General features: G+C 48.4%; 1 protein-coding gene across 1 annotated transcript in view; it reads right to left on the bottom strand.

Annotated features, from left to right (window-relative positions):
• LOC144949034 (P2X purinoceptor 3-like) overlaps positions 1-9,570 on the bottom strand; it is a 41,008-nt gene extending 31,438 nt beyond the window's left edge. Inside the window, exons 1-3 of the mRNA XM_078878831.1 lie at positions 9,425-9,570; positions 5,133-5,286; positions 3,902-3,973 (exon numbers count right to left, since the gene is read on the bottom strand). Of these exons, the coding sequence (XP_078734957.1) occupies positions 3,902-3,973; positions 5,133-5,286; positions 9,425-9,570 (372 nt within the window). The remainder of the gene's footprint in view (positions 1-3,901; positions 3,974-5,132; positions 5,287-9,424) is intronic.
• Between the last annotated feature and the right edge of the window lie 5,064 nt (positions 9,571-14,634).

The raw sequence follows: 14,634 nt of genomic DNA, 5'->3' as shown, positions 1-14,634 counted from the left end.
CTCATTTGAGGCTTAGTCATCCTACTCGGGGAGGGGCCCAGGAACCGGTTCGAAAATTCACCACTGTTAGTCGTGAGCTGGAATCGAACTTGGGTTGCCTGGTTCAGAGTTCAGTGCGCCAACCACTGTGCCACCGCTCCCACCATGCTATTGTCAATCCACTGCTGGATGAGGGCCTCGGTCCCCATGCCATGCGGGTCTTGGGGGTCGTGCGAGGTTACCTTGACCATCCTTAACTACGCTAACTCAGTGTGGGATAGTGAAGGTGGGCAGCATAGACATGAAAGTATAGTACAGTACAACGAATTTTACTGGTAGGAACCTCCTGGTTACACCAGCCCACAGGGGATTATTGTGTCCGTCGTGCAGGGAGGGGCTGGGTGTGGAGGGGGGGGGCTGGGTGGGGAGGGCAGGGTGGGGAGGGGCTGGGTGGGGAGGGTGGGGAGGGGCTGGGTGGGGAGGGTGGGGAGGGTGGGGAGGGGCTGGGTGGGGAGGGTGGGGCTGGGTGGGGGCTGGGTGGGGTGGGGAGGGTGGGGAGGGGCTGGGTGGGGGGTGTGGGGCTGGGTGGGGCTGGTCACCCCGTGGTGCCCTTATAAAACTCAACGTTTAACCTACTCACGCCGGCTTGTGCCGCCCTCACAGTCGGCCATATTTGCGGAATACACCACGCCACCGTTGACCCTGGCCATTGACCGAGCAACCCAACGTTCCTACCAGCTCCCTCCACAGGAATGTGTTCGCAGCACTACCTCCTGCTGGCAATGCAGCCCCGCAGCCGCCTACAGCACTTGGTTAATTCATGTGGCTCACCCACCCAGGTTAAAACTCTGCTGAGCTTCTGAGATCTGATGGGATTGGGAGAATTCATAGAAATGTCTGCAAAAAGTTGTAGCAGTTAGCGTGCTGCGCCATGAACTCGGCAAACTCAGTTGTATTTCCACATACGGTCAACACCAGTGACGATGATATTATCTGAACCGGTCCTGGGCTTCCCCTAGGTCGAATCAGCCTAAAATGAGTATCTCCTGTGGTGTGTAAACAATGCCATGTGGCAGACAAAGACTGTTGAGCGTGGTGCTGGCCACCCACCCCCTTGCGTGCCGTGCCGTCCCCTTCATAGGCGCCCGCTAAAAGCACTTGCCCCAAAAGTATGTTGAGGCTGCACTAAAATAAATTGTTAAGCAGGAGTGTAAAAACTAATTAGTTGCGTTCTCAGTGAAAATGTGGTAGATTGGGGGTCAGAGGCCAGAGGTCGCAAACGGGTTTTGATTCCTTACCCGTACCCGTACCCGGCCGCACCAGGGTCGCAAACGGGTACCCGTACTCGTACCCGGCCGTACCCGTACCCTACCCGTACCCGACCGGGTACGGGTAGGGCACGGGTATCGGGTACCCGATTGCGACCTCTGGGATGAAGCCATGTTGCAGGCGCGTGTGGATTGATTCTAGGAACTTGAATTGTGAGAAGAGACAAGAAGTTGGGAAATGAGTGACAAACAGTTACTCACCAGTGACTCACGGTCTACCCCTACCCGTACCCGGCCGGGTACGGGTAGCCGGGTATCGGGTAGGGTACGGGTATCGGGTACCCGATTGCGACCTCTGTCAGAGGCCTACTTGGGGGTCAGAGGCCTTTTTTGTCCTGGTGCTCCACACGTGCCTCTAGGGCAGTGGTTTTCAAACTGTGGTCCCCAGACCACCCAATGGTACGTGACCGCCCTCCAGGTGGTCCGCAGGGTTGTCATGCAAATGCGGGTTGATCCGGAAAGAATGGCAATGTTTATACCTTTTGTTTCGGACCTGTATTAATATTTGATTCATGATATTTAATTTCAATATGAAATTAGGTAAACTACCCTCGTTAAACTACCCTAACGCTAAGATCTAAATGCCCCCCCCCCTCTAAGAAAAACCTGCCGTGTAAAAAAAAGTTGTATTGTTCCGGTAATATCATCTTCTATGACTGGTATTTAGAGAGGGAAGTGAATGCGTCTTGTCACCAGGGGTGGGGGGCTGGGTGTTCCGCGGAAATACTGCTCTAGAGGACAACAATCACCTGAAAATGATTATGGCTGATGGCATATCGTTCGTTAGCACCAGGATATAGGCGGCATATTATTCCCTGAGTAGGGCTCTTACCCTACTCGATAGAAAGGGAAGAGTCGGACACTGATCGGTGGTGTGCTGACGAAAAATAGTGCCTGCTGTTGGTTAAACGTGTCGATCAGACTCATTAGTGTTGGAGAGAGGGCAATCCGATGGAACTGTGATAAAAAAAAACCTGCCCAACGATGCTCACCGGCTCCCTCGTGATCGCTCCGCATGCATAAAATATTAGGAAACCACTGATCCTCGCAGCGGCTTTTGGCTAGCCATCGAACAAAGATGGTCACTGCATCACATGCTTTGAGGTGCGCTTCCGTGGCCACCTGGAACGTTCTTCCTTCCGATATTAGGAAGCCACTGAAGCTATGCACTGTTGAAAACGAATTTCTTTGGAACTTCCTTTTTGTGTTTAGTTTGTTGTCCTTTTCCCGCACCTCCGATTATCACGATTGGCTATGTACGGTGCGAAATAAGTTCAACATTCATACATACATACATGCAAATCACATGTGCGATGAATTACGAATGATACGAAATGTAGCGTAACTTGTACACAAGTCATGCACACATTTAATATGTTGATTATACACGAACATAATTATACGAAACAAGACGGGCAACACAAACAAGGCCGACTACAAAAATGTGACAAATTATGTGGAGCGGATGACTCAAAAGATACAACCGAGGCAACAAATGAGATTGACAATATAGAAACGGACAATATAACGAGACAAGGCGAAAAATACGAGATAAAAAGAAAAATATATACTGTACAGGCAATACGAACAAAATGGCACACATGACAAAGACAAAAATCTCTGAAAATTAAAAACACATTAAATTTCTTTTCAATGTGAAGCATTTAACGTACAAGTTAGTCGGTGATGGTGCTGTGTTGGCAGGGGATGCACAACCACAATTTATATATTTTTAAATACAATCATAAAATATATAATCGGCGACGTTTCAGGCAATTACCGTACCTTTCTTCATGGCACATTCAAGTAACTTTCCATTCGCCTATCCAGGTAAAAAATATAAAGTATCTTAAGCCATTGGCAAGCTGGCTGTCTGGCCTTAATGTTACCCATCAGCATTTGTTTAATCAATAAAACTCTCAACCAATTTCTTGCTTGTGGGTTTCATTAGCTGAGTAAAGCTTGTGAAACTATTCACTATTTTAACAAAATATTTTATATTTTACCAGGGGAGGCCCACTGGCCTATATAGCTCTTTTTCATAAGTGACTTGGCCACAAATGATAGCTCAACGAAGTGGCTTATCATATGGACATTTATAGCAACCAAATGCTCTAACGCACGTTGATTCTAAATATGGAGGGGAAAAATCGGAGGACCCGGAGAATAGTCCACCTGAACACGGGGAGAAAGAGAGATATGCAAACTCCAAATATACAGGCGTTCGGGTCGGGATCGAATCCATGACCTCCTGTATACCAGGCGAGGTAGTTAACATCACACCACCGTGATTATGATAAGAGAAACACGCAAACTCGAAATATACAACAGGTGCCAGGGTCAGGATCAAACCCACTATGGCGCCGGAAAACTGCTGGATTGCGAGGCATTATTGTAAAGAATACCCCACCTTCACGATAGGATCTCCTGTTCAATGCAAACAGCAAGACTGTATAAGTAAAGCAAACTCGTGAAGCACTGCTGTTGTAGAGCATTACACGTATGCCTCAAACCCAGGAACTGAGACAAAGGTTACTGGCTCTGTGGCCCAACCAGACCATTTTGAACCACCGTAAACTCCTCACACTGCTTACCTCAGGACAGTTGCCGAGGGTCTGTTCCGGCGTCACGTACACGTTTGTGATGATGGCAAAACTGCTGGAGCCCTGCGGTGGGAGAGAGTGGGAGAGCGGGGCACAAAGGCAGCGTGTGTATGTGTATTATAATAACAACACACATAGTGCACTAGCTTGATACGCGGTGGTTTGGCTGCTGCAGTTCTTTATTATTAAAATTTCCCTTCCTTTATTACTGCTAATCCCACACTAGCATAATATGACTTTGAGATCCCCCCACCGCCTACACATTCCACAAGGAGTGACTAACCCCATATCTGCATGTGTCATCAACATGCTTAATTCCTCTGTTGATATGTAAACTCCTTTGTCAAGGCGCTCTTCTCCTCCCACCCAGCTTAAAATACTCTGATGTTGTAGGAGTGTTGTTATAACAATTCTATATTTATTTAAAGTTGCGCGTTTTGATGTGACGTCACATTTCTCACCCCCCCCCCCCCTCGTCACACATCGTCACAAATGTCTGACCCCCCTCCCCCCCAGGTGCGTGACGTCATTTATGGACGGCCCCTTACTTAAGGGTATGTATGAGGTTACCCAGGTAGTGTGATGTTACCCAGGGAGTGTAGGGTTATCTAAGGGGTGTGGGGTTATCCAGGGGGTGTTAGGTTACCCAAGGGTATGTATGAGGTTACCCAGGGAGTGTGGGGTTATCTAAGGGGTATGAGGTTACCCAAGCGTATGTATGAGGTTACCCAGGGAGTGTGGGGTTATCTAAGGCAAGGCCGTAATATTCAAATATGCTCAAAATGCCCTCCCCCCCCCCAATATATTGCTATAAATAAATTGCTATGCTATGTAAATAAAAACAACAATTTGCTAAACATTGGCCACAATATCTGGACTTGTCTTCATAAAACAATGCATAGATTTCTGTTTATTTGATTGTGGTTATGGTTGTACTTTATTATTTCCTAACCTCATTACATACAATGAATCAAGAAATGGTAAAAAAAAAAGTCTATCCCACGTGTTAGTGAATTTTTGTATATTTAGGCAGGAAATGGCAGGAAATTGGTTTTCAAATTTAGATATTTTTTCTGGGTTGGGACCCCCAGACACCCTGAAATATTTGCCCCCCCCCCCAATGTTGACTCCATGGCTACGGCCTTGATCTAAGGGTGTGGCGTTATCCAGGGGGTTGTGAGGTTACCCAAGAGTATGTATGAGGTTACCCAGGGTAGTGTACCTGAGCGGGAGAGACGTACTCTGCCACATCCCACACGCGCCGCGTCTCCGTGCCCACGGCCCCGACCGCCGCCACCCCTTTCACCTTCGTGATGATGGAGACCTCGCTCACGATGTCAGTCGCCTGGTATGCCTTCTGGTACACGAACACGTACCTGCACAAGCGATGCACAGCATTGTATCGACACGTCTCGATTGTTGCAACTCAGTACTCGACGGGGACGTCTGGCAAAGAAAAAACATTACCAAGCTTCAGTTTAATCATTGTTTTTTTACCCTTCTATCTGGCAACAAAACTGACACCTTTTTTTTTACAAGGATATGTTTGCATAGACCACAATACCTGCAGCCATAACGCAAACAAAAAACATAACTCTGATAATATATGCAATGTGCTTGAAGTTGATTGGTCCACACCCGAGACAGCTTTCCTTAAAGCCTAGTCTCACATGGGTTGGACCTGATGATGCATTATGGCTGCAGGTATTGTGGTCTATGCAAACATGACTCCTTGTAAAAAAGGTGTCAGTTTTGTTGCCAGATAGAAGGGGTAAAAAAACAATTATCATATTTTTTACTGGCAAATGAGGTTCCAATGGTGAAGCTTCAGTTTAGTTTCATTTTTCAGTTTCATTTATCTGGTTTAGCCCTGTGAGCCATTCGGCTCTTGTATCGGGTGCAACCGCAACAAACAAAAAACATGAGCAAGAAAACATCTTAAAGTGACTATGCGCAAACAGAAAAATCTAGGAAAAAAACTGCAAAATCTTTCAGAAAAATACTCTGGCACGGGTCGTGATGGGTCCTGCAAGATATCCCCCTACTTTGCTGAGTCCAATGCTCGCCGAACTGCATTGAATTAATTAATTACGAGGCCGCATGAATTATACACAAAGTCCGAGCCACAAATCAACCACAACACCTTTGCTGATCTCGTCAAGGAGCATAAACCACCATCACGCAAACTATGGTCATCCTCACGGCAGCGGCTTTTGGCTTAGCCATCGAACAAAGACGGTCAACCAGAGGTCGCAAATGGGTTTTGATTCCTTACCCGTACCCGTACCCGGCCGCACCAGGGTCGCAAACGGGTACCCGTACCCGTACCCTACCCGATACCCGGCCACCCGTACCTGGCCGGGTATCGGGTAGGGTACGGGTATCGGGTACCTGATTGCGACTTCTGGGATGAAGCCATGTTGAAGGCGCGGGTGGGTTGATTCTAGGAACTTGAATTGTGAGAAGAGACAAGACGTTGGGAAATGAGTGACAAACAGTGACTCACCAGTGACTCACGGCCTACCCGTACCCGGCCGCACCAGGGTCGCAAACGGGTACCCGTACCCGGCCGGGTACGGGTAGCCGGGTATCAGGTAGGGTACGGGTATCGGGTACCCGGTTGCGACCTCTGCGGCCAACTGCATTGTACGCTTTCAGATGCGCTGCTTCTGCGGACGTCTGGAACACTCTTCCTTCCGATATTAGGAAGCCGCTAGAGTTATGCGCTTTTAATTTCGAGGTTGAAAGCTTAATTTCTTTAGAAATTATTTTTGTGTTAAGTTTCTTGTCCTTCCCCTGCACGTCCGATTAGCACGGTTGGCTACGTATGGTGCGAAAGAAGTTCAACATACATACATATACCATACAGCAGCATCCTTCAGGAGCCTCCATTATATTAAAGATGGATTGACCACCACTTATCGTTGCAGCGCCGCACTGCTTTACGAATCTCTGAGCGAAGGCTGTGGTGAACCTCCTCATTCTCGGACGTGGGATGTTGGTACACGGTGGGAGTGGGCCTCCTACTTTCACCCACTTTTTGGCACATTTTCCCTCAGTCCCTCTTTCCCCAGTAGAGCTCCCCCTTCCTTCACCTTAGCCAGTGGCTTGGTCATTCTTGTAATTTTAGGTACAAACAGGTACCGGCACACAAACACCCACAAAGCAGTACGCACAGAAACACATTCCTACACGTAAACGCCAGGCTACACACACAATACACAAACACGTATTATACTGGTAGGAACCTCCTGGTTACACCAGCCCACAGGGGATTATTGTGTCCGTCGTGCAGGGAGGGGCTGGGTGGGGAGGGAGGGGCTGGGTGGGTGGGGAGGGTGAAGAGGGGCTGGGTGGGGAGGGTGGGGCTGGGTGGGTGGGGAGGGTCTGGGTGGGGAGGGTGGGGAGGGACTGGGTGGGGCTGGGTGGGGGGTGGAAGGGGTGGGGCTGGGTGGGTAGGGGCTGGTCACCCCGTGGTGCCCTTATAAAACTCAACGTTTAACCTACTCACGCCGGCTTGTGCCCGCCCTCACAGTCGGCCATATTTGCGGAATACACCACGCCGCCGTTGACCCTGGCCATTGACCGAGCAACCCAACGTTCCTACCAGCTCCCTCCGCAGGAATGTGTTTACATACAGCGTACACCGATACACTCTTGTAGAAAACGTGTGCATGACATTAACAGGCGCTGGCGTTTAGAAGTACATGCTTAGACAGTGGAGTGTAGAGAGATATGTTTAACGAAAGGTAGTATGCTGTTGTTGTTCTCAAAGTTGTTTAACAAAGACGTAAATTGAACAACTACTCATTGACAATTATTTACACATAACGAGACTATCCTGAGTGGCATCACCTTAAAACGCTACTTAATTAGTAACGTGCCGAGGAAGAAAGGAAAACAGACAACACTACGCAGAATTACAACATGCTGTATAGCGCGTTATAGACTGGAAACAACTGCTGTTAGCTAGTTCCAATTAAAGTCTACCCCAGCACACAAGATCGTGGTGGGACCAGCACCACGCCCAGCCGCTTTTAGTCTCCCAAGTGCTCAAATTAATACACCACACAAAATTGAATTGACTTATAGGGGGCACACGATTGGGTCAGAAGCCATTTGCCACTGATGTTAGCTGGACTAGGGGTTAAACTAGTGCGCTAACCACTCGGGCACCACTCCCTACTACAGTAAAATTACAGAGAAGCATACAATACGATAACAGTAGCAGCAACCTCTTTGGTTCTTTCGGTAAAGTCACGTAGGTGAAAAATAAAAAAATAAAAGTACATTTGTGATTTAATTAACTTTTTTTTCCAGTAAATTTGTAATTTCATTTACTTCTATTTATTAAATCCTTTATATTAAGTTCGCTTGCTTGCTTGCGTGCTTGCGTGCTTGCTTGCTTGCTTACGACCGTGCAAATCTTTCGGTCGTTTTTTAACCCACTTTCCGTGATCGAGCTGACATTTTCCACACAGACTCGTTGTGCGTGACAATTTATTTTCGTGAAAAATTTTTTCCAACATTTTACACTGTTTAGGGAAAAAAATGTAAATATTGAATTACCAATTGCTTAATGCTGGCAGACAATCATCTGACCCATAGGTGGCAGCCATCTCAAGCCAGAGGACGAGAGGACTCTAGCCGCCACGCATATAAAGGATTCAGAGTGAAAAACTTTGTTTTTACGGGTTAATTTTTATTTTATTTTATTCTATTTTTTATTTTTCACCTACGTGACTTTACCGACAGAACCAAAGAGTATGGATCCTTGCAGTCACGAAAACTTCAAATCTAGAATGAACAGTAGCAGCAGCAGCCTATATTCACACAAAGTGGTGGTGACATGGCCCCCGTGGTTGTTGTGCCAGGCTAGGTACATTTTGAGGCTACATGGAGACAATAACGGATTGCTCAGTGGCAGGAGGTCACAGGACAAACCCAAATGTCATTGGCTTCTAGACCGCAGTGGCTGGCATATAAACCACCCCACCTGCACAATGACGCTACCTCATTATGCTTCATCTGCCTGGCATTCAGCTCAATATTGTGTCACCCACCGTCTGCTGTTCAATGCGATGGCTGCCCAGTCGAGCCTTTCATGAGCCATTTGCACAGAGGGAAATATTGACAGCACTAGCACCACTCATTGGCAAATTCACTCAGGCCCTCCCGGGCCACATCGCTCATCGCCTGCCAAGTTTGTGTGGCGTGTTCATTTAGCTATTGCATCCAGCCAAACAGCAGCTGCTTGGGATTTGTGATGGCTGTGCATGCGGGCTGCACAATCCAGCCAAAGCATTCTTGCCTGATAATGCTCAAATCTGTGAAAATCTTTGAAAAACAGTGAAACTGCTCTTGCCCATACCCCTGTTGAGTATTAAGTATTGTGTGTTGCTGTTGTGTAGGCACCTGCGATTATCACGGTGGGCTACGTATGGCGCGAAAGAAGTTCAGCATACATGCGTGTATTACGTGTATTATTGTAGTGGTTAGTGGTTGTACACTCACCCTATGAAATAAGCCAGGATGAGCGTCTGTCCGATGCGATATGCGACGCCGAGGCCTCTGCTCTTCACCACCACGCTCTTTGGCGTCTCGTAGTCGAGAAATCCAGAGCAGCAGCTGCCCCCCTCAGACTCCTCGAATCCCCCCATCCTGCACCGGAGTCAGAACCTGGAACTTGGGAGCGAAAACCCGAACTCCCGAAAAAAAAAACTCTCGACACTGGACCCCGAAAGATATCGACGCTGAAATCTGCAGCCAATCCGAATGCGGACCTTGAAATCCGGACGCAACCCAAATCCCACAATGAATAAAAAAATTAATCTTCAAACTAAAAAATGCTAAATTGGAACTCAGAACCTCAATCCAGACTCCGACATAAACCTAACTGCAGAACGCAGAGCGCACAATGATAACCCAAGATCAAGACTCAGAGAATTAATCCTGGCAACCCAACCAAGCACTAAATTTTAGCTTTTAACTGAGAAGCAAAAGAGGACAAAAGGAACCCTGGTAAAAGTATTTTACAGAATTAGAAATAAAAGCCGAAAAAGCTGGATCCCATTCTGCTCTCACAAACCAAACCCAAAAATATCGTATTCTGGACCAAGATCTGAAACTTGGATAATTGTGTAAAGACACTGCCCCAAACCTGGATCTAAACCCTAAAACTGGAAGCCAGACCACCGCCTAGAACCTGGTTGTAACTTTACCCTTGCAACCAAGTGACAGCAGAACTAAAAATTAACAAGACTCCAGATCGTAATCCAGATCACCACCTGGATCCCAGAACGCAGAAGCAAACCCGGTCCTCGGTATAGCGAAGGCACTGAGCCTGATATGGGACGCAGCCACAGCCAATAAACCAGAACTCAAGAAAATCCTTAACAAAACTGAGGCTGGAATTGAGCTCTCATTCGTTTCGGTGTGAGTGGCGCGTTCAATGTGAGTTGTGTGAATGTTAGCAGACGCTGCTTATTAATAAGAGCTCTTCCCTCGTTTATCCCCTCCCCTCCCCTCCCCACCCCTTGCCTCCCAAGTGGGCAGCAGGAGATGGAGGCGCCAGGGATGTGCGGAGAGTGAAGTGGGCAATCCCTGCGGGCAGCAACTCAGACACACACAACTCGTATTACTTCCTCCCACCTGCTGACACGGCATCTACCACACACCGCAAACACACACACACCTCCCACACAACTACCACCGGCTAGCCGCTATTGCTTTCTCCCTCCTGTTCACCTATAAGATAAACACACCTACCACACACACACACACACCTCCCACACAACTACCACCGGCTACCCGCTATTGCTTTCTCCCTCCTGTTCACCTATAAGATAAACACACCTACCACACACACACACACCTCCCACACAACTACCACCGGCTAGCCGCTATTGCTTTCTCCCTCCTGTTCACTTATAAGATAAACACACCTACCACACACACACACACCTCCCACACAACTACCACCGGCTAGCCGCTATTGCTTTCTCCCTCCTGCTCACCTATAAGATAAACACACCTACCACACACACACACACCTCCCACACAACTACCACCGGCTAGCCGCTATTGCTTTCTCCCTCCTGCTGACCTATAAGATAAACACACCTACCACACACACACACACCTCCCACACAACTACCACCGGCTAGCCGCTATTGCTTTCTCCCTCCTGCTGACCTATAAGATAAACACACCTACCACACACACACACACCTCCCACACAACTACCACCGGCTAGCCGCTATTGCTTTCTCCCTCCTGCTCACCTATAAGATAAACACACCTACCACACACACACACACCTCCCACACAACTACCACCGGCTAGCCGCTATTGCTTTCTCCCTCCTGCTGACCTATAAGATAAACACACCTACCACACACACACACACCTCCCACACAACTACCACCGGCTAGCCGCTATTGCTTTCTCCCTCCTGCTGACCTATAAGATAAACACACCTACCACACACACACACACCTCCCACACAACTACCACCGGCTAGCCGCTATTGCTTTCTCCCTCCTGCTGACCTATAAGATAAACACACCTACCACACACACACACACCTCCCACACAACTACCACCGGCTAGCCACTATTGCTTTCTCCCTCCTGCTCACCTATAAGATAAACACACCTACCACACACACACACACCTCCCACACAACTACCACCGGCTACCCGCTATTGCTTTCTCCCTCCTGTTCACCTATAAGATAAACACACCTACCACACACACACACACCTCCCACACAACTACCACCGGCTAGCCGCTATTGCTTTCTCCCTCCTGCTGACCTATAAGATAAACACACCTACCACACACACACACACCTCCCACACAACTACCACCGGCTACCCGCTATTTCTTTCTCCCTCCTGTTCACCTATAAGATAAACACATCTACCAAACACCCCTCAGCGCACCTACCACACATACTTCAACACACCCACCACACACACCTACCACACACACCTCAAACACTCCCAACCACAAAAACCTCAACACATTTACCACACACCCCACAGCGCACCAACCACACATATTTCAACACACCTACCACACACACCTACCACACACACCCACCACACACACCCACCACACACACCTACCACACACACCTACCACACACACCTCAAACACTCCCACCACAAAAACCTCAACACATTTACCACACACCCCACAGCGCACCAACCACACATATTTAAACACACCTACCACACACACCTACCACACACACCTACCACACACACCTACCACACACACCCACCACACACACCCACGACACACACCTACCACATACACCCACCACACACACCTACCACACCCACCACACACACCCACCACACACACCCACCACACACACCCACCAGACACACCCACCAGACACACCTACCACACACACACACCACACACACCCACCAGACACACCCACCACACACACCCACCACACACCGCAAACACACATCCACCACACACACCTACCACACACACCCACCACACACACCCACCACACACACACACCACACACACCCACCACACACACCTACCACACACACCCACCACACACACCTACCACACACACCCACCACACACACCCACCCACACACACACCCACCACACACACCCACCACACACACCTACCACACACACCTACCGCACACACCCACCCACCACACACACACACCACACGCACCCACCACACACATCTACCACACACACCCACCACACACACCCACCACACACACCCACCACACACACCCACCACACACACCTACCACACACACCCACCACACACACACACCCACCATACACACCCACCACACACCCACCACACACACCCACCACACACCCACCACACACACCTACCACACACACCTACCACACACCGCAAACAGACTGCTCCCAACGGCTTCCTGACGTTGCTTCCTCCCTCATTCTCACCTATGAAATAAACACACTTACCACACACCTCACCACACCTACCACGCACAATTCAAATGTGCCGCTGTCATATAAACGTGGATATTTCTGTCCCAAAGTCAGTCAATAGTGGGAAGTCAATCATCCGACACGGCATTATGTAATATTAAAATGTGGGACCTTTTTTGCCAGTTTCAAAGTATGAAAAAATAAGAATAGTTTTTAACCTTTCCTGGCAATAAAACAGGTGTTAAGATGTTCAAACACCAAATAGAAGCCTTTTTGTAAGGAATCAAGTCCGCATTAACCACACGTACTTGTGGTGAATATGCAAACAGACATGATCTGATAAATAATATGCATTGTCATTTGAAACGGATTGGCCTACACCCAGAGACAGCCTTCTACTGGTAGGAACCACCTGGTTCCACCAGCCCATAGGGGATTATTGTGTCCGTCCGTCCGTCGTGCATCCAAAAATGGGAGGGGTGGGGCTGGGTGGGGAAGGGCTGGGTGGGGAGGGAGGGGCTGGGTGGGGAGGGGATGGGCTGGGTAGGGAGGGGCTGGGTGGGGAGGGTGGGGCTGGATGGGGGGTGGGAGGGGTGGGGCTGGGTGGGGAGGGTGGGGCTGGATGGGGGGTGGGAGGGGTGGGGCTGGGTGGGGAGGGGCTGGTCACCCCGTGGTGCCCTTATAAAACTCAACGTTTAACCTACTCACGACGGCTTGTGCCCGCCCTCATAGTCGGCCATATTTGCGGAATACACCACGCAGCCGTTGACCCTGGCCATTGACCGAGCAACCCAACGTTCCTACCAGCTCCCTCCGCAGGAATGTGTTTAATTGGCTCCCTCGGATGGAGGGGGGCTTATGACACACATTTTAATTACACGACGACCTAACCCAGCAGATACCAACTGTGAATCGTGATATTGATCGTGAAAGTCTACGTACGAAATCAAGGACAATTTCGTTGGTACTAAATTTCGATTTAAAACTTTCGTGACTGCAGGGATTCATCTTCTTGGTTCTTTCGGTAAAGTCACGTAGAAGGGAAATAATAATATAATTAAAATAAAACATAATAAAATAAAAATTCTCACGACGTTTCGGCCACAACACAAGCAGCCGTCCTCAGGTGAAGAAACAGAGCTGTAGGAAAGACAGCGTCCGAATGAACACCGCCAAGCTTGGCAGCATATATTTAAGCTGGGTCGGGGGAGGAGAGCGCCTTGACAAAGGAGTTCACATATCAACAGCGGAATTAAGCATATTGATGGAAAATGCAGATATTGGATTAGTCACTCCTTGTGGAATGTGTAGGTGGTGGGGGCGGGATCTCAAAGTCATATTATGCTCGTGTATTATGTAGGATTAGCAGTGATAAAGGGAGGAAGTAGGATTAGCAGTAATAAAGGGAGGGAAATTTGAATCGTAAGGAGCTGCAGCAACCAAACCAGCGCGTATCAAGCTCGTGCGTGATGTAAGCAACAAAAAAGGGAGGAGTTTCTAAAGAACTGCAAAAGCCCTACTACCATATAATACACCTATGTGAAAAAACTAAATATAAACTACATCAATATAATGCATGTGCTCAATATACTCTGCAATAAGCTGAGCTACTAACAGTAAGTCATACATTACACTTCTATGTCGCAAAAAGAATAATAATATGCCTCCAGCTAAACTTTTTTCCTTACATCACACGGATATACCCCGTACTATACACTGCCATAGACAAACACCAACATTGAATTATACACTGCGTAACTATACACTACCCT

The sequence above is a fragment of the Lampetra fluviatilis genome, chromosome 3 (genome assembly GCF_964198595.1).
Source record: "Lampetra fluviatilis chromosome 3, kcLamFluv1.1, whole genome shotgun sequence".
NCBI classification, from domain to species: domain Eukaryota; kingdom Metazoa; phylum Chordata; class Hyperoartia; order Petromyzontiformes; family Petromyzontidae; genus Lampetra; species Lampetra fluviatilis.
The sequence above is the reverse complement of the archived record's forward strand: the minus strand, read 5'-3'. Positions and strand labels throughout refer to the sequence as shown.